A 20,108-nucleotide genomic window follows, 5' to 3' on the forward strand; every position below is an offset into this window, starting at 1 on the left:
AGTAATGAATTTCATCGTTCATGGTGGCTAGTGATTTATTATGTTGAATTTTGTTATTGGTTTTTCTCTTGCAAACAATATTTTTGTGAGTTTTATATAACTGGCTCAGTATTTCTGATGTTGTCTGTGATTGAGTAACTTTTAAAAGGGGGGGTTATGGTATGTATTTTATAAAGAGTTTTCATGAAGGGTAAAATTTTTACTATTGAGAATAATATCAATTTGTAAAGAAATCTTTTCTGAGTGCTTAGTAATAAGTAATATTTGTTTCTTGCTCATCACTGAAATTCAGCATCGTTACCCCCAAAGATTTAAAAATTTCTGAAAGGATTTTTATTGTTGTTAATCATCTTTTTAGGTTTTGACAAAGCCAAACTCAAGTCAGTGGAAACATACCTTAAAGCTGTGAAATTGTTTCGAAATGACCAGGATAATTCAAGAGAACCTGAGTATTCCCAGGTATATACACAATAACCCACCTAATAGTAGTTAAGACTGTAAATTCTGGAGCCTGACCACCTGGGTTTGAATCCCAGCTCTAAGACTTACCAGCTATACAACCTGGGCACTTTTTTAACCTTTTTGCCTCAGTTTCCTCATCTCTGAAATATGAAGATAATATCTACCTCATAGGATTCTTAAGAGGTTAAGTACAAATTCATTATGACAGTTTCAAGCACATAGTAAGTCCTCAGTAAATGATAGCTGTTATTATTTAACAAGTTAATGTTATTTGTGACCCAACTCTGATTTTATTCATTAATTTTACATAGATTTATATTACAGTAAATTTTGTGACATTTTGTCAAGTCTCAATTTTTAGTACTTAAAATATAAATTTGACTCAATTTATCAGTCTAATTTTTTTCTATTTTAGGATAAGAATACTATAATCTACTCCCCAAATATCAATTTTGATGATGTCTGCACCTGGTTAATGTCTATACTTTGTAAAAAAATCCACCGTTATGAAGGGGATATACAGTTATGTGATCTTAAATGTTACAGATATTTTTACAGTCTAAACAAGTATTTCTTATCTTTTGGAAATTTATATTGAAGTAGGTAGAATTCACTTTCAGGAAAGTTGTAATAAAATTCACTTTCTAGAAGTGTGTCTGGGATCTAAATCAACTTGGTGTTATCATTTGTATGGTTAACTGTTAAGCTCTTTTTTCTTGGGAAATCCATTTTCTCACCCAGCTTTATTTTTCTTCATAGCTTGTGTCCCTGCCTGATACCTATCAATTTGTATAATTATTTGCCTGTCTTTCCCTCACTAGAATGAATACAAGTAGGCTCCATGAGGACAGGAACTTCACCTGCTTTGTTTGGCACTCTGTCCCCAGCTCCTAGAAGAGTGCATGGCACATAGTGGATGTTCAGTAACACGTTAGGTGAATAAGTGAATACATATAGTATATTGAGTGCCATATAGAACCCATAGGAATTGAATTTTTGTGATGTTCTGGGCAAATCTTTTAACTTCTCTGATTATTTTCTGGTCCCTTTCAGTACCATTTATCAAATCTAGTGCTCTGTCCACATTTTTTTAAAAAAGGGAAAGAATAAGAACAATTAAATGGAAACATTTTGGTGGTATAATGAAATGGAATAAATGTGCCTATTAAAAACCTGACCAGATAGATGATAAGAAATAAAACTAAAGTTCACCAGGATGTTGATTTCAAGAGAAACTCATACATACTTAGACACAGACTAGGATCACCTGGATCCATGAAATAAAAGTGTAAGAAAAGCAGGTGTTTCGGTTGTGCTCAACCAGAATAAACAGGGCTGTTAAATAATGATGAAAGTCATAGTGAAGAAAAATTTGTTTGAATTGATTATACCCAAATAAAATATACATAGGGAAATGGTAGAAATACCAGAGGAAATTAATAGAAACCTAGCTGGGAGGTGGAATTTTTATAAAATATGATTTCTTTTAAACCAAGGAATAAAAACATGGTCTGCAGGGGCCTGGCTAGCTAAACTAGAACCAGGAGTAGAAAAACCCTTTGCTGCTGCGTCCCCCAAGCACCCTCTATTGACCAGACATAACATCGTACAAGCTGAGAAAGGAGAAATGTTTACTAAGCCCACCTCTGTTATCACAGAGCAGGCAAAGAAGGATGAATTTGGAGCTCAGAAGCAATAAACTTAGCTGGCACAGGCATCTACTTTATCATCAGGCATGTGTGAAGACAGTGTTATCTTTGTGAGAAAAAACCATTTGGGGGGAAAAGAATTTTATATAGACTGTATGGTTGGTGTTGTGCTAGTTTGCATACTGGTCTGCTGGTCTTTTAGCAAATTTTTATATATTACGTTTCATAAATTAAATGGAGTTGTTTTAAAATATTTCTTGGGAGTGTATATCACCATTAAAACAAATTGCATTAAAACAAATGTGAGCATATTCATTCTGCATCAGCAAGTAGTACTCAAGTTGGAATCTGTACTTAAAAATTCTAATTACTTTTCTCCCTCTTTTCTCTCATTTCCTAGGTGATCCAGATTAATCTGAATTCAATAGTTCCATCTGTCAGTGGTCCAAAAAGACCTCAGGATAGAGTTGCTTTGACAGATATGAAAAGTGATTTCCAAGCTTGCTTAAATGAAAAGGTAGATTGCCTTATTTGTCAATACACTTTGTGCTAAGTAAGTAGTGAAGAACTAGCAAGATGACCCATGAACTCAATCAACTGCTGTATTTTTATATGTTATTGGCGCACACCAGCAGCCCCCTCCTTTGCCTCTGTCCAGAGTGCAAGTCAGACATTTCATGAGCTTGTTCCCAGATCCACTGTGAGGACCAGAGGTTGATTGGGTATTTTTAAATAAAAATTTAAAGTTAAAAATTGAGTTTCTTAGTCATGATAGCCTCATTTCAAGTTAAATAGGTACATGTGGCTATGGCTCTTGTATTGGACAGCATAACTATTGAATATTTATGTCATCACAGAAAATTCTGTTGGGCAGCACTGCTCTAGACTTTTGTGATTTCTCAGACTAGGACAAAACCACTACACTGTTGTGATTACTCTCTTAAAGTCTGGTAAATTAACTAAATACCAAGAGACCTCTTTGACTTTCAGGGTTTGTACTTCCCATCTTGAGAATCATGGCTTCAATCTTGTCACTTTTTCTATTCTGAGAACTAGTAGCTGGCTTTCTTTTCAGAGCCTTTCTTTTTATAATTTCTTTTTTCTTTTTTTTGAGGAAAATGTCGAACTTCTACAGGAATAAAATAGTGTAATGAATTCCGGTGTCCCTCACTTCAACAATTACCAACTCATAACCCATCTTGCTTCATCTGTTCTACATACATATAGACACACAGGATCATTTTGAAGCAAATCTTCAAGGCCATTTTTAACAGAAAAAGGTTGTACCATCTCCTGAGAATTACTCTTAAGTAGGAATGAATAAAGAACAGCAAAGCCAAATAAGATCTGGATCATGAGTAGTTGGCTGCACTCAGTAGGTAAAAGCTTAGGAACACTACCAGACTCCTGTCACGATTATTCAAATTGATGCTTCAGCTGAATTATAACTACTGAATGTCATGGACCTTCAGCATCACTCACAAATAGTCAGAACTTACCAAATGTCAAGGATCTGCCATATTTTCTACCAGTCTTTTTTCCTATACATATCCAGAATATTTAGTTTATATTTATGTGCAAATTTGTATAGGTTGGATTTAAAGGCTTCCAAATTGCAGCTGAAAAGCAAAATGATATCGTCTCTATTCATTATGAAGGAAGTGAATATAAGCTGTCTCATGGATCTGTGGTCATTGCTGCCGTTATCAGTTGTACCAATAATTGCAATCCATCTGTCATGCTTGCTGCAGGTAGGTTGCGGTTTATAGCCATACATTTTCTGTTATATTCACATTCTGTTTCTTAGATTATGCATGAGTATTGATGCCTGTGTTTGATCTTGAGAACCTGAGTTTTTAATTAGGTTTTAAGGAGCCTAAGTTTGATTTATGTTATTAATTTTGTTTTTATTACAAAGAAGGTGAATTTTTAAAATTATAACATGGATCTATGAGTTTTAGGTTGTATCTGTTTTATCTGTCAATTTAGAAGTATAGTTAGTTAGCAGATCTCTTGAGCTACTAGACATTTACCATAGCAGTGTACTAGATTCAGTTGAGACACAAAGGAAGTAAAAGATTATTGACAAGGAATATAAATGAAATCAATTGTATGTACGTGGAACAATTCATTAATCGTATAAAATCAAGTATAATGTTAAATTGCTATTAGTTCATTACGATTATAGCATTTAAAATGGTTCATTTAATGATATGTATTATATGTGTACATGATGTTATTATATATCCTTTTCCATTTGTGTGCATGATGCCATATCAGATTGTATATTAATAATTTATAATGTAAAAGCTAGTATATCTACCACAATTTTTAATTTGTTTTAAATGAAACAAATCAATAGAATAAAGTGAACAAAATAATGACAGTAAATGTGTGAATTTTAGACTTTTACCCTAACCTGTATTGGAGGTGACCTGTAAAATAAACCATAAACCCTTTCTTACTTCCTACTTTAATATGAGGGAAAGAGGGAGAGAAACATTGCCATAATAAATTATTGTTTATTTACTATTGCAGGTCTTTTGGCTAAAAAAGCTGTTGAAGCTGGTCTGCATGTTAAACCTTATATAAGAACAAGTTTATCTCCAGGCAGTGGGATGGTTACACATTACCTCAGTTCAAGTGGAGTATTACCATATCTTAGTAAGCTCGGGTAAGTGATGGTTACCACTCTTTATATTGACATTGGTATTCAGCAGTGATTGAAACTACTTGTTAGGACCTTTCATATACAAAAAGAAGATAGAAAAAAACGCTTTAGTTCTACTTGTTGCCTTGCCATTACCACAAAATCTTTGAGGCCGTATCACTCAGCAGACATTTACTAGGCATATTCAATGAGCAGCAAGGCATTGTGTTGGCTACAAAGAAGTAGGAGATGTGATCTCTAATTTAAAGATGGAAACACAAGACAAACAAGTAAAACCAAGTAACAGTGACAGACAGGTAAGGGATGGTACCAAGTACTACATAATTTGCATGAGTCATGTAGATCATCAGTTTTCAGAACAGAGTGAGATCTTATAGGTTGCATTATTAACTGAGTAAATTATCTTAATTGAGGTTTTGTGAGATTATTGTATCCATTAAGCATAGGTTAGGTTGTCCCTGAACTTTGGAGAAAATAACATATTTTTTATGTACTAAAAAAAATAGTTGATGCTAGCTGTGTTTTCACTGTGTATTTTGGAACATAGTGTCTTATGTAAATCAATTCTTTTGCAAAACTGCCTGCCAAGTTTTAGGTTTTTTTCTTTGTTTAGAAGAGCAGCTGAAAGTAATTTTGAGGATTATACCTGTAATTTTTAAGTTATATCATCTTGGAGTTTTTGTCAGGATCGTTTCTTGGGTTTAGTTGGTTGAGAATTAAAAGATTACTCCTATCAGAGTACCCAATTACAGTGCCTCTTTGGGGGCCTTTGGTCGGATTGTTGCAGCCAGGTCCTCTTGATATTTGACAGTTTAAACCCCTTTGGAGGAAAGTATAATATCTATCTTTTTGAATGGTCATGTTATATTCCTAGCGAGTAGTATCTGAAGAATTTTCTTGCATAGTGTGATAAGTTTTGTGTCAGACTTAGTTAACCAAATTTAACTAGGGAGTGTCCTAAGTATCAGGGCTCTTCAGAGGTTTGCCTTCAGTACAGATAGCATGCCTGAGGGTCAGACTTGATTGCTCAAAAGCTGTGAAATGAACATGTTGATGAAGGTTCGTGTGTTGTGAATATTCTCTTCAGCAATCTTACTACAGTGATGGAAATGAAAGATAAGACTTGTCCTTTCTTTACAAATGTTGTGATTTTCTGTCCAATCACATTTATTTTTTGAAATGCAGATTTGAAATAGTTGGCTATGGATGTTCAACATGTGTGGGAAATACAGCACCCTTATCAGAAGCAGTTTTAAATGCAGTAAAACAGGTAAACTGTGTGGATCAGTAAGACATCCAAATGGTTTTTCCTAACTGTATTTCACTATTATCAAAATTATATATTAATGTATTTATACTTCTGTAGTCCTTGCATCTCTTGGAAAGAGTAACCTATCAATCATAAAATGATTCTTTGAAGTCATTTTTAGAACCCTGAACTAATTCCTTAATAGTGTAAGGAATTATTTTAGTTTATTTACAGTACTGATAGTTCTGTACCTAATAATTGGAAATAATGCTTTTGGTTATCATGCCCTCAGAAGTGTAATATTTGAGATTTCTTATATGTGATTATCCACATTTGTACCATCTCTTGAATTGAATATATTCATTTGTGTTTTTTGTTTTTTTGTTTTTTCAGGGTGATTTGGTTACTTGTGGAGTTTTATCTGGAAATAAAAATTTTGAAGGTCGTCTTTGTGATTGTGTTCGTGCCAATTATCTTGCTTCTCCACCCTTAGTGGTAGCTTATGCCATAGCAGGCACAGTGAATATAGATTTCCAGACAGAGCCTTTAGGTATCTTTTCCTTTATATGTATACATATATACCTGCGCACACTTTTTTTCCTCAAAAGTTGTACTTTTGAAATGTTTCCTAGACTGTTCATTTATGGAATTACTTCAGAAAATCTTATCATGATGCATTACTAATTTTTGATTCATATGAAGAATATATAATGTGCAAGTAATTAGTTCTTTCAGATGCTTACACCTGAAGCACTCTTGTTGAATAATATACTTGGTTTCTATGATGTGTCTTTGAAAAGATGTGAACATTTTGAGGGAGTTACTTTTTATACTAAATTTCATATGAAAAATTTTTAACCAGGTACTGACCCTACTGGCAGGAATATTTACCTACATGATATTTGGCCTAGTCGAGAAGAAGTTCATCAGATAGAGGAAGGACATGTTGTATTATCCATGTTTAAAGCATTAAAAGAGAAGACAGAGGTAAGACTCTCATTTGTTTCTTAAAAGGTTTAATAAAGTGGCAGTGTTTCTTTATTTCATGTATCTTTCTGAATGGAATCAAAATTAAAATTACATTATTTTGAATACACAGTGAGTGACATTTTGTATCTGGAATCTCTAGTTTCTAATTAAGAGTATCAGAATTGATTTATTTACTCATTAGAAATGTATAGCAAACATTTATATTTGGCATCCTGAACATGGACACACTTCATAGAACCTGCCCTTGTTTGTTGTTACCATTCCAATGGTTCAAAGTTCAAAAGAAACAAGAGCAGACATTGAAATCTCCCTCCCACCCATTCCTTAGCCATCTACTTTATCTCCTCAAAGGCAACCAGTTATGTCAGTTTCTTAAGCATTGTTCCAGAGATGTTTTGTGTATCTAGAAGCTAATACATACATTCACACTTTTTAAAGAACTTAGAATATAAATATGAGAGCAAAAATGATAGTTGTTCACTTAACAAATATTTATTGAGCCCCTAGTATGTGCCAGGCACTCTTCTAGCTGTTTGGAATATATCAGTGAAGAAAACACAAAGTTCTCAAGGGGAGAGGCAGATAGTAAACGGTAGACAGAATAATTAGGTAAATTACACAATATGTTAAAAAGTAATGAGTGCTGTAGAAAATTACAGAACAGGGTAAAGAGAACCAATTGTGTAAAATTTGTGGAGTAGATTGCAGTTTTATATAGGATAGTTGAAAACATGGTATTTGAGCAAAGTTTTGAAGGAGGTGAACAAGTTAGTCATATATCTGAGCAAAGAACAGGGCTTACCAGGTAGAGGGACCAGTGTAAAGCCTTAAGGAGGGAACCGTAATGAAGGCAGTGTGACTAGAACATAGGAAGTAAGAAGGATGGTGGTAGGAAATGATGTCCAGATTACATAGGGAATTTTAGGCCATTATTAAAATTTAATCTTTTACTCTGAAGTGAGATGGGGAGCCATTGGAAGGTGTGGAACAGGAGTGTCATAATCAAAAAGATTGCACTGTCTTTGAATTGAAACTATATTGGGGCAAGAGGATTGGATAGTAAGAAGGATAGAGTCAGGAGGACCTATTGTATGTAGTAGTCCAAAGTGAAAAATGGTAATAGCATGGAACATTTGGGGTAGCAGTAGAGGTGGTGAGTAATGGTGAGATTTTGAACATAGTTTGAAGGCAGGACTAATAATACAGTGATGTAGGACAAATATGTTGGGGAAAAAAAAGGTTTATTCCATGATAATATCCTTAAATATTAAAAGTATACCCCAAAACACACTTAATGTTTTGTTTAAGTTAAGCAACATGTTTAGATCTTTCTAAATTCTTTAGCTGTTCTGGGGTTCTGTAAAGTCTTTCACATTCAGTTTGTATTGAAACTTAACTCTTAGGGCATTCCTGAAAATCTTCTATATTGGAATTCGATGAGCAAATTTTATCAATTCAGTCCAAAAATGTCATAATTTTATAGAATGCAGTATCTTAGCTTTCTTTCCAAATGCATGAGGCCTATTTTCTTTTTTTAATTCTAACCTAAGTACTATGTTAATTTCCTCATTTTCATAAACCTCTTTTTCTGACTCCATTTTATCTTTCTTCTGGTTTATCAACCAAAACCATATTCACAGATGGGGAATAAACGGTGGAATTCTTTAGAAGTACCAGATTCAGTTTTGTTTCCATGGGATTTAAAGTCTACTTATATCAGATGTCCTTCATTTTTTGATAAGCTTGTAAGTACTTTTTTACTATTTGATATTTTAAAAATTGTTTGAAGTTTAAAAAACCTCATGAAGAGTTAAATGCCTTCAACATTTTTTACCTTTTAGACCAAAGAGCCGGTTGCACTCCAGCCTATTGAAAATGCCCACGTCTTATTATATCTGGGAGACTCTGTCACGACAGATCATATATCACCTGCTGGAAGCATTGCTAGGAGTAGTCCTGCTGCTAAGTATTTGACAAACAGAGGGTATGTGTACATGGTTATAGACTGTTTTTGTTTTATCTTTCTCATTAATTAAGAGGCTTTTACTGGTCATGTTCCTTTATCCAGTAAATTACATGCTATCATGGGTGCCTGACTGTCTTATGTATTTGACCTAAGCAAAAACTGGGATACCTGTTGGACCTGCTTTTGCTTGTAACTTTAGAAATTGAAATTGCTATTTTAAGTTGAGCCCTTGTCCATTAAATAAACAACTAATTGGAAACAGGAGTTTTCTTTTTCAGTGCTACTTTGTTGAAAAGTCAGATTGGTTTGACCTACCAAATAAAGCCTGATGGTTCTAACCATCTTCCAGTGTTGGACTGCACAATTTAAATGTGTGTATTTTGGGCTATAAAATGTACATGTGTGAGGCTAGGCTTGATCTGTATCAAATCAAAAGACAATGAATTTCTGCTTCTTGAGTGTAAAATTTCACAAGAATAATAAATGTGAATGTAAAGGAGATCATTTACATAGGATATATAAATCCAAAACTAGAAAGATTTTGTTTCATTTATGTGTGATGAATAACGTAAAGTTGCTCGGTTATCAAAGAACTGTTTGACACCAGAGACAAAATTTTGCTAAAGGTAGAATTTGTGGTATTGCTGCCTGATTAGCTTTTTGATGCTTGAACTATGCAAATGATAAGACTTTTCATTGAAATATCTTATAAAAATCAGTGCTACATAGCTTGGTTTGACATGTAATACTGCATAGCTCTTACTATAATCTCATTAGTGCTATTGTGAAATCTGTGTTTGAATTTATTTTCTAGTTAATTGTAGTTTGGTGGGAATTAAAACACTTTTGGGTAGAAATTGCTAATAGCAACTCCATTTGGTATAATTTGATGAAGATAAATCAGTTTGTTTTACACACGGCTTTTGTTCATAGTGGTGAGAAATAAAATAAGTTTTATTTCTCCCAAATATTTTTTAAAAGGTGATTTCCATCTTGGTCGTAATTGTGACAAAGATTCCAACCCCCCCCCCCGAAAGAAAAAGCCACCACTTCTCTCAAATACACAATTTTTGTATTTATTGTAATTGCTGATATGGATTTCTTAGCACAGTTAATACCGTAGTTTTTGTCAGTTAAAAATTTTATTTTTAAAGACACTCAAACCCCTCTCCGTCTCCATCCTGAAGTACAGTGTTTAAATGTACATCCTGAGATAAGATGTTTAAATTAGAAGAATATTTGTTGTCTTTACATAAAAGACCAAATTAGAGACTGATGGAAGTTGGTTATTGATTCTTGAGATGCTTACGCTCAGTTTTCTCATGTCCCTAAAAGGTCATTTATATAGTAACCAATCCAGTAGCAATGAATATCCATAGCACACAGATAATGGTGTCTAAATACCAAGTCTTAGGACAAGCAACCATTTCGTCTTAGAGAAATGGTTGATTCCAGGTTTGGCCCTGGAAAATATACAAGATGATTCTAGATGTCTTATACCAAAAGCAAAAGAGCTATAGAGACTACCAAAGAGTGTTTTAATTCCCACCAAACTACAATTAACTTCCAGCCTTTCTGTCAAAAGGTCTCAGGAGCCAACTTGAATCTGTCACTGCTCAAAGATGGGACATGTTGAGCATCAATAAAGTTTGTCTTCATAGAAGTTTTCCAGCTAAAAAATGAAGAAGGAATAAGATATAGAGTATCATCATTTTGCAGTCCCTAATGCAGTCTAGACAATGATGATCAATCACTGGTAGCATTCCTGAAAGAGAAAACTGGGTATCATGTGCTCCTGATGGAAGTAAGACCTATGCAGCATTGTTGCAAAAATTAAAAACCCAAATCTTGTCAAGTCACTAGATTTGACATCTGGTTAACAAGAAATACAGGAGGGAGAACAACATATGAAATGATACTGTGGAGATGCAGTCAGCACGGTCTAGATATAGGAAACTACACTACAAATGACCTAATTTCTTTAGATAAAGTATAAGAGGAGACAAAAAAGGAGAGGGAACATATAGATTAGAAAAGACTTGAGATCAACTGGATGAATTTATAAACCATATTTGGATCTGATTGGAGCAAACCAACAACTAAAAAAGTAATAGGAAAACCAGGGACATTTGAATATTGACTGGCTAGCTGGTATTAAGAAGTTCGGAGGGTTTTGTTTGTAACAAGGTAGTATTTTTAAGTCCGTATCTTTTAGAGAAACATACTGAAATGTATACAGTTAAAATATGATATCTGAGTTTTCTTCAAAACAGTCTAATGGAGGATGATAAGAGAAGAAACAGATTCCATGAATTGATTATTGTAGAGTAGTGATAGGCTCCTGGGCATTCACTGTTCTGTTTTCTCTACTTTTGTGCATGCTTGAAATTTTCCATAATAAAAAAGTATTTATGAGTAAGTTTTACAATTTAGTAATGTGATTATTTTCCATCTAAAATAAAAACTAACTTTCATAACTTTGTTGCAGCCTTACCCCTCGTGAATTCAACTCTTATGGAGCCCGAAGAGGTAATGATGCTGTGATGACAAGAGGCACTTTTGCAAATATCAAGCTTTTTAATAAGTTCATTGGAAAACCAGCTCCAAAAACAGTTCATTTTCCATCAGGACAAACGGTAAGGATGTATACAGAGTATTTAGGCAGTTGCTAACTAAGTTAGATCAAAATTTGTATTAAAATTTCTTATGTTTGTTTTAATCTACAGCTAGATGTATTTGAGGCTGCAGAGCTGTACCAGAAGGAAGGTATCCCACTGATTATTTTAGCAGGGAAGAAATATGGTTCAGGAAATTCAAGAGATTGGGCTGCCAAAGGACCATACTTGCTGGTATTGATTCTTAAATTGTATCTTAAACTTCAAAGAGTTTTAAGTATTCCCTTTTGTCAGTAACATCCTGTCAAAGTTCATTTTGTTCATTTAGACTTTGTATGCCTACTTGGATCTCATCTGTGGGTGTTTTTAAGTGACCTTATATAATACGTCGTACTAATCTAGTTGCATTTTAATACTCTGAATTTAATTAAACTTACATCAGTCGTATTTGTGAAAATAAATGTGGTAGAGGGAAAGGGTATTCTGTCTTAAATTATTGCTTTATAATAATAATTATTTATACCCATTGGTAGGTTTTGTTTTTTTTTTTAAAGAATTTATTTATTTATTTATGGCTGTGTTGGCTCTTCGTTTCTGTGCGAGGGCTTTCTCTAGTTGTGGCAAGTGGGGGCCACTCCTCATCGCAGTGCGTGGGCCTCTCACTATCGCGGCCTCTCTTGTTACGGAGCACAGGTTCCAGACGCGCAGGCTCAGTAGTTGTGGCTCACGGGGCTAGTTGCTCCGCGGCATGTGGGATCTTCCCGGACCGGGGCACAAACCCGTGTCCCCTGCATTGGCAGGCAGATTCTCAACCACTGCGCCACCAGGGAAGCCCCCCCATTGGTAGTTTTACTTGCCCCCTTTTCATTTACTTTTCTCTGATTTGCTCCATCAAAGGTTAACGACTCAGAGATACTGGGCCACATTTTACTTTTATCTTTTTCCAAATAGGTGATATTGGTCCCTGGCTGTCTGCTAGGAAGACATTTCTGTTGAGACTGTTTCCTTGTTGAAGAGCAAATAGGGGATCTGTTGGAGAGATAGTCCTGTGACGTGTGCTCTCTACCATTTCATACTCACACTGTGCTTCTCTTTACAATTGTAGTTGTTGAAAAGGCTGGTCAAAATACAGCCCTCATAGCTATTATAATCATACAAACGTCATTTGTTTTGAATCTTTAATTCCCCTCCCCCTTAAAATGTAAATACTCTAAGGAGTTATGGGAATAAGTCTAATTCTTTCGTCTTTGTAAGATAATAATTTTAAGTACCAGCATACTTCAGAGATACTCCAGTTTCGGTTCTTCACCACTGCAAGAAAGTGATTATCACAATGAAGCGAGCTGCACAAGTTTTTTGGTTTCCCAGTGCATATAAAAAGTTATGTTTACACTGCACTGTAGTCTGTTAAGTGTGCAACAGCATATCTAAAAAAAAATGTACATACTTTAATTAAAAAATACTTTATTGCTAAAAAATGCTAACCATCATCTGAGCCTTCAGCAAGTTGTATAGTAACATCAAAGATCACTTGTCACAGATCACCATAACAAAATAATAATGAAAACATTTGAAATATTACAAGAATTACCAAAATGTGACACACACTTGAAGTGAGCAAATGCTGTTAGAAAAATGGAGCCTGTAGACTTGCTTGACACAGAATTGCCAAAAAACTTCAATTTGTTAAAAAACATAGTATCTGCAAAGCTCAGTAAAAACAAGGTATGTCTATATCGTGAATATTAATTATAGGTATAGGTTCCCTTTTTTTCCTCAAGTTTTTTTAGCTTTTTTTGTTGTTGTTGCGGGCTTTCCTCATATAGCTGTTGATCCTTAGCTGTCCATTCAGTTAGACATTAAAAAACTGATTACAAGCTGTAGTTGTGAGCTGCATTTTGTTAGTGGGCCTTACTAATGATAAGCTACCTTTTTCATTGAGATAACCCTATATGTTAGTATCTGTAAATACTTTCTCTGGGCCATTCAGTGAGACCCATTGAAGAAACAGACTTACTCCCCCCATTTCTGATAGTATTCTCACCCAGACTTCCCGTGAGCCTAGTGTTCCTCAGCCTAGAGCATCCATCCTCTATAGGATGATGGCACTCCCAAGGGGTGCAACAAAATCTTACTCTTTTTATGTATGAAGTATAGATACACATATAAAAACAGATACACAGTATATTTGTGACATTAAATTTTTGGGGGGTGGGCAATGAGGAGGAAGATGTGATTAGAAGGGAAATCTCTAAAACTCCTTAGGAGGATAATAATGAAAAAAAGTAGAGAAACATGGGTCTTTAGCTGATTTTGTCCAGAGAATAGCCTCCTCTCTTGAGTGGGAACTGAGCTGGAGATCTTACTGCTTTTTATAGACTTCTAACTAGTATCCCAGTGTTCTGAGAAACTCATGCCTCTGAGTCTCAAGCCTTTTCTAGGTTCTTTGTTGCAAATTGACTCAAATCTTACTGGTATCACCCTAGTTTCAGTTTATCAGTTTGTAGTTTCAACATTGTCTGCTAAGTCAGTTACCTGTCTCTGTTTTCTAAATATTTATAGAATTTGCACATCCTGTTCCCTTTGTTGCTATGGGTTTACACTTCTTTATTCTTTTATTTCAGTGGCAATTTAAAAGGGAGTGTTGATGAACACATATGTTAGATCTACCATAATTAAACAGAAATCCTCCTGAGCCCTTTTTGAGTTTAAAGCAGCTGCCCCCAATTATAGAGAGTGCTTACTATATGGTAGGCACTGGCAGTACTTAACCCTGGAGTGGCCAAGGGGCAGTTAGAAGGAGTTAAGGAGCTACTTAGAGAAAAATAAACTATAAAAGATTTCTTTAAATACTTTGATATAACACTGGCCTTTTAGTATGGGGTATTGGGTTTAAAGTTTTTACAGAAAAGCCAAAAGTAGAATTTTTTTCCTTTTAAAATGCTCAGTAAAGCAACTTTCAGAGATGAATGGAGGAAATAAAATGCATGTTTGTTACAGGGTGTGAAAGCTGTTTTGGCTGAAAGTTATGAAAAAATTCACAAAGATCATTTGATTGGAATTGGCATAGCTCCACTTCAGTTCCTTCCAGGAGAAAATGCAGATTCTTTGGGCCTCTCTGGCAGAGAAACATTTTCTTTAACATTTCCTGAAGAACTGTCTCCTGGAGTTACGTTAAATATAAAGGTATATCTAAAATTCTCAAATATATGATTGTGTACTATATATTTAAATAGATGGTTGTAAATTGAGTAAGAAACAATTACTGTAAATTGCATACTAATGTCAGTTAGTGAACAAATTGTAGTTTAAGAAGGCTCTGTTTTCTCTGTACTTAAACTGATGTTAATATAGTTGACGTTCTCCGAGGAAAAGTAAAAAACACCGTATACTTAGTCCAGAAAGAAGACATGGACTTCCAGTTACACACGTTAACTTCCTTTTCCTCGTTATAAGCTCTCTGTCCTGATCTAATTTTATCCCAGGCACGTACACCACTTTAGGAGAAGCCAAAATTGAGTGTTCAGGGTTAGAGTAACACAGACTTTACAACCAAGAAAAAAGGAAAAAGTAGCAATATTATATGCAATGAATATTTAACATAAAATGAACATGAGTAACAACTTCCCTAATTAGTAAGTCAAAATCTAAATCATTTGATTTAATGTTTTAGGTGATACGATGCTTGTTATTTAGAATTAGGGACAAAAATAACGTGTTTTTCTACTTAGCTGTGAAGCCTGTAGTTTGGTATCTTAGGTGTTTTCAAGCAGGAGAAATGTTTCTCAGAGAGAATATGAGTATAGTCATTGAATATGAAGACAGATGGTCTTAACCACTAAGTAAAACTTTGTAGATTTTACCACTCATGTGAGATGTTTTTGTTTGTTTAAAGACAAGCACTGGAAAAGTATTCAGCGTGATTGCTTCCTTTGAAAATGATGTGGAAATAACATTGTTCAAACATGGAGGATTATTAAACTTTGTGGCACGAAAATTCTCATAGTATCTACTCACCATGGATACCTTTCATAACTGGTAACTGCAAACAAAGCCTTTTGTGCTGGACCCAGGAATCCTTACCATGGAGCTGCAGATAGTCCCAGTATGCTCACTTATCTCATCCATGGATGTAAATGATTATGAATCAATGTAGTGACTGAAATGAAATCTTCTTGATTTTAAATAATATACGAATGGTGCTATTAACATTGCTAAAATCAGCGTGTGAAGTGTGTTGTGGAAGAGGCCTGTAAGTATGGGGGGATATTTTATCAGACCATTTTGTAAATAAAGGCAGAATTTGAACTTGTGTTAAAGATTCTTATATGAGTAACCTTCCTGAAGTCTTTCGTTTAGTTTTGCACCTATAAAACTGTATACTACTGTTTGTTGGTTTAAGAGTAGCAGATTGAAATATAACAAGCCAGATAACTAAAATTGTGGAAGGTGAAATCTGATTTATAAGTGGATTTTCAGATATATTCGTTCCTTTTCAGAACTGAGTTGCACATAGTTGTCATTCTTAGTTTGTAATATAAGCCAGGGTTATCCTCAGTCTCAGTCTAACTGCAAGGGATAGAACCTGCCCCATACACAATCATTCTGTCCAATCCAGCCAAGGTTTCCTCCACATCAGAAGGTGGACTGTTACAGAATACAATTGATTGCGTAGCACCATGTATTGGCAGTGAAAATATGTATCACATATGCAGCCCTTAATTTTTCAGTAATTTGCTACTGTGACCCTGGCAAGCCTCAGATGGCATTATATCAATTGGATTATTTTGCTCACTCTGTGTGATACTGTAACTTCCTATAACCTAATATTTTAGGTATTATTAACTAAAAGTCCACACTCTTTTATGGTTGCTGAAGAGAACTTTATTTAATCATTAAACGCTAACATGATTTCCTCTAGATTTTTAAATTATCCACCCTAAATTATATGGTTGTTCAACCCTAAACATTTTTTAAATGTTGGTTACTTCTTAATTATTTAAATCGATTTCCTGTCATTTTGAATCATTTTACCTGGGATGCATGATACTATTAATTATATATGCTTTTGCTAACCGTCAGGGTAAAACACTTAAGTTATTGCTGTCTGAATACTGTATTTTCTCTATTTGCATGTCTGTTTATCACATCAAATGTTATGTCAACAAGAAGTTTGTCAACTTTTAAGAAAAAGGTTGGATAATTAATTCCAAAAAGTCCTATACCTTTTTTTTAAATTAAGAAATTAAACTTAGCAGGCAAAAGGTTAATTGTAGTGATTTTTTTCCCACATGGAGATCATCATATGACCTAGTTAAGTTACTGCAATTCAGAATTAGCTCACATTGCACAGAATAAAGAATTGTTTTTTTTAAGCTAAAATGCTGAAATTACCAAACCAGTGGGTAAAGACCACTGAGAACTTTGCACATAATCAAATCATACAATCTTTCGAAAATATTCTGCAAATATGTGTTTAGACAATTAGATGGACTAGAGTTTGGCAAAATGATTTCCCTTTTATTTAAATTTTTTATAAATATTTTCTTTGATACTTTCAAATCACATTGTGTTCTTGATATTTTATAATGCTGTGTACTTGTCAGTGCATATGTTTTTAATTTACATGAAAACATGAATTAGGGATGGAGAATTTACAAGTTGAACATTAAAATATCTGTTACAGGCTTTGAAGAAATGATAATCCAGATTGTTACGTGTGGGGAAAACATCTGTTTTATTTTTAAGCCATACTGTAATATAATACGTAACCTACGGGCAGAGGCCTGGGCATCATCATAAACAGCACATCTAGGAGATGAAGAGATGAAGAGATGTTAGAGCTAGCCAGCTATGAATTAAACATTTATATTTCCAGTCTACCCAGTCCAGTAATAATACAAGCAGATCTTGTATTTCAGGAACAAAATCAAGGTTCTCTTAATCTCTTGCTTATATACAATGAACCAAAAAGCTTGGTAAGCAATGGCTATCAATTTGTGAGGAGAGTCATGGATGTATGTCCCAGAGCATACTTATATTTCTGCCTCCAGCCAAATTCTGTGTTTGCAAAAATGTGTCCCCTGTTGGTTTTTATTGTTTTACTTATCTCCTTTGTTGAATATATCTGGATAATTTTGTGTTCTAAAAAAATACACAGATATTGTGGCAGGAAGTATAATAGGCCCCTTAGAGAAGGAAGTTAGTGTTGTGACTTTGAAAGTACAATTTCAAAGGTCATTATCAACAGCAGCATTTTTGTTATATTTTAAGAAACATTATGCTACATACCATTGACATATTTCATGCCTTTGGGTTGCTAATCGCTGAAAATGTCGTCCAGTCACTGAATTGCCATTAGTATACTTAAAAAGTTTCCAAGATGACAGTTGTTACTTCCTGTTTTATCTCCAAGCTGACATTTGAATGAGAGGTATTAGACTCCCTTTCACTAAATTGCTCAGTTTTTCACTGGGAATCAAAATTCAGTGGTACTAAAGGACAAAAAGTACAGCTAAGACCTAAATCAGAATTCTAGTTGTTTGCATATATGGTAACAGTGTTGTGTGCATTCGCCTTCTCAGTGTTGAGTGAGAGGATGAGGAGAAATTATTTGACTGACATTTTTCTGTGGTTGAATTAAAAGACACCTTTCTTTTGCCTTCAGGTTTAGGAGAAAGTGCTAAGATACTGGATGTTGACCCTATCTTAGTTTGATTTGGAGTTATAAAAGAGAGGGGAAGGAGGTGGACTTAGTCTTCTTTAGTGACTTTTCCCCTAAAGTGTGATAGTGCTGATGTTTCTATCAATTTTACACATGGTATGTAATTATGAAACCATATATCTCACTTAAGTAAATATAAATCATTGTCTATTATTTAAAGCCAACAAAACAGTATAACAGTTTTAAGTTCAATAATTTTAAGTATTGTATAGAAATATATTGGAGGCAAAGTTCAGTTGATGACAATTGTGTATATGTTACTGATGCTGTAAATTATTTTTAATAAAGAAAATTGTATTATCACATATTTGACTCTTGTTATAAAATATTTTGTGGTAATTAAAAAATAAAATATAACTTAAAAAGAAATAGGATACCATCCAGAAATTTCTCTTCAAACATGTTAGTTAAATGTTCAGACATTAGTTATTCCCAATATAACTGCCAAAATGAGAATGAAAACCAAGATAAAGTTTGCAGTAGGAATAGCCTCGAGGAAACAATAAGTAAAGTTGAACTTGATTCAAGGGTTGTTCCAACAGGTACTTAGATTCATGGAATAACATTTTTAGAGTTGAAAAGACTAATCTCTCACCCAAAGCAGGATCCCTTGTCTAAATAACATCTAACTGGGTGACCTTTTCTTGAACATTCAAGAGATGGGAGACTGTGCTAGGCAACCCATTCTGATGAATAAGTTGGGCCCTCCACAAGTTGCCCTGAACATAACCTCCATACTCTAGATCTTTTTTTATGGAGGTAATTTATGTTAAAGTGAACATTTAGGACTGAATTCATCTCATGCTACAAAGTTGTGTATTACAGGAGGAAAGGGCCTTTTCTTGATGGATGCAGGATGGAGGTGCTATGTTTTCATGAGCCTCTATGCTTTAGGACCAGCTGGTGGTGTCACTTCTCCTTCCACTGGCTATTCATCAGCACTCTCTTGAAGCAAGTCATCTGGAGCTGGGAGCCAGGGCCATGAGCCTCTAAAGTAATGTTTTGTAAGTATGGTCAGCTGCCCACTGATCTAAAAATATCTGCCCTTTCTCCCACTCTTAATAGCAACCTAAATGAGTAATTGAAATCTACTAAAATTTGGTATTCATAAACTAAAATTAGTACATTATTAGTTTTCTCAGGATTCCAATTCAGTATCCTAAGATTTATTTGCTTTACAATATTAACACAGACACATGGTGATAGTTTGAATATTTGAATATCCAGAGTTTTTGAGGAAGCCTAGTGCAACACCAGTGTTGCATTTTCTTAGTTTATGGTTTTCACTTGATGCCACCTTTGTTTTTTAATTATAAATTAGTTTAGCTTCAGCTTGTTTTAATTTGATGTGAGTTGTTTGGCTGATAAGTTTTCCCAAATATCAGATTATAAAGCTTGTGTTTAGTATACAAAAATGGAACATTTATTGCAGAAGCAGATGTATACGTAATCCCACAGAATTTGCTTGTGTAATGACAATTGTGTTGTCTCTGAATTTTGTGTTTACATGATGATGGCACTGAATTTTTAGCATTTTAAACAACCTGCAATATATAGTTGTATCATAAAACTAGTGGGCTATTATGTTTTATAGGATGTTTTATAATATAAAATCATATCTATAATCTCACTCTGCAGATTGTTCCATTTTGTTTCACTCCAATTTTTGATCACTAAACTGAGAGCCAATATCTAAGTGTCCTAGTGGCCAGGTGGAGAAGGAAAAAACTTGTTAATACAACAGTGACATGACATTTCTTGTCTATCAGATTGGTGGAATTT

The 20,108-nt window shown here is 34.3% G+C and overlaps 1 protein-coding gene across 1 annotated transcript in view; it reads left to right on the top strand.

Annotated features, from left to right (window-relative positions):
* The window catches only part of IREB2 (iron responsive element binding protein 2), a 50,020-nt gene extending 31,428 nt beyond the window's left edge, over positions 1–18,592 (top strand). Inside the window, exons 10-22 of the mRNA XM_060096943.1 lie at positions 359–459; positions 2,512–2,628; positions 3,703–3,862; positions 4,650–4,785; positions 5,968–6,052; positions 6,425–6,581; positions 6,894–7,018; positions 8,662–8,766; positions 8,863–9,005; positions 11,476–11,623; positions 11,714–11,836; positions 14,603–14,788; positions 15,498–18,592. Of these exons, the coding sequence (XP_059952926.1) occupies positions 359–459; positions 2,512–2,628; positions 3,703–3,862; positions 4,650–4,785; positions 5,968–6,052; positions 6,425–6,581; positions 6,894–7,018; positions 8,662–8,766; positions 8,863–9,005; positions 11,476–11,623; positions 11,714–11,836; positions 14,603–14,788; positions 15,498–15,608 (1,697 nt within the window). The 3' untranslated portion in view covers positions 15,609–18,592. The remainder of the gene's footprint in view (positions 1–358; positions 460–2,511; positions 2,629–3,702; positions 3,863–4,649; positions 4,786–5,967; positions 6,053–6,424; positions 6,582–6,893; positions 7,019–8,661; positions 8,767–8,862; positions 9,006–11,475; positions 11,624–11,713; positions 11,837–14,602; positions 14,789–15,497) is intronic.
* The last annotated feature ends 1,516 nt before the right edge of the window (positions 18,593–20,108 follow it).

Source organism: Mesoplodon densirostris, chromosome 4 (genome assembly GCF_025265405.1).
Source record: "Mesoplodon densirostris isolate mMesDen1 chromosome 4, mMesDen1 primary haplotype, whole genome shotgun sequence".
In the NCBI taxonomy this organism is placed as follows: Eukaryota; Metazoa; Chordata; class Mammalia; order Artiodactyla; family Ziphiidae; genus Mesoplodon; species Mesoplodon densirostris.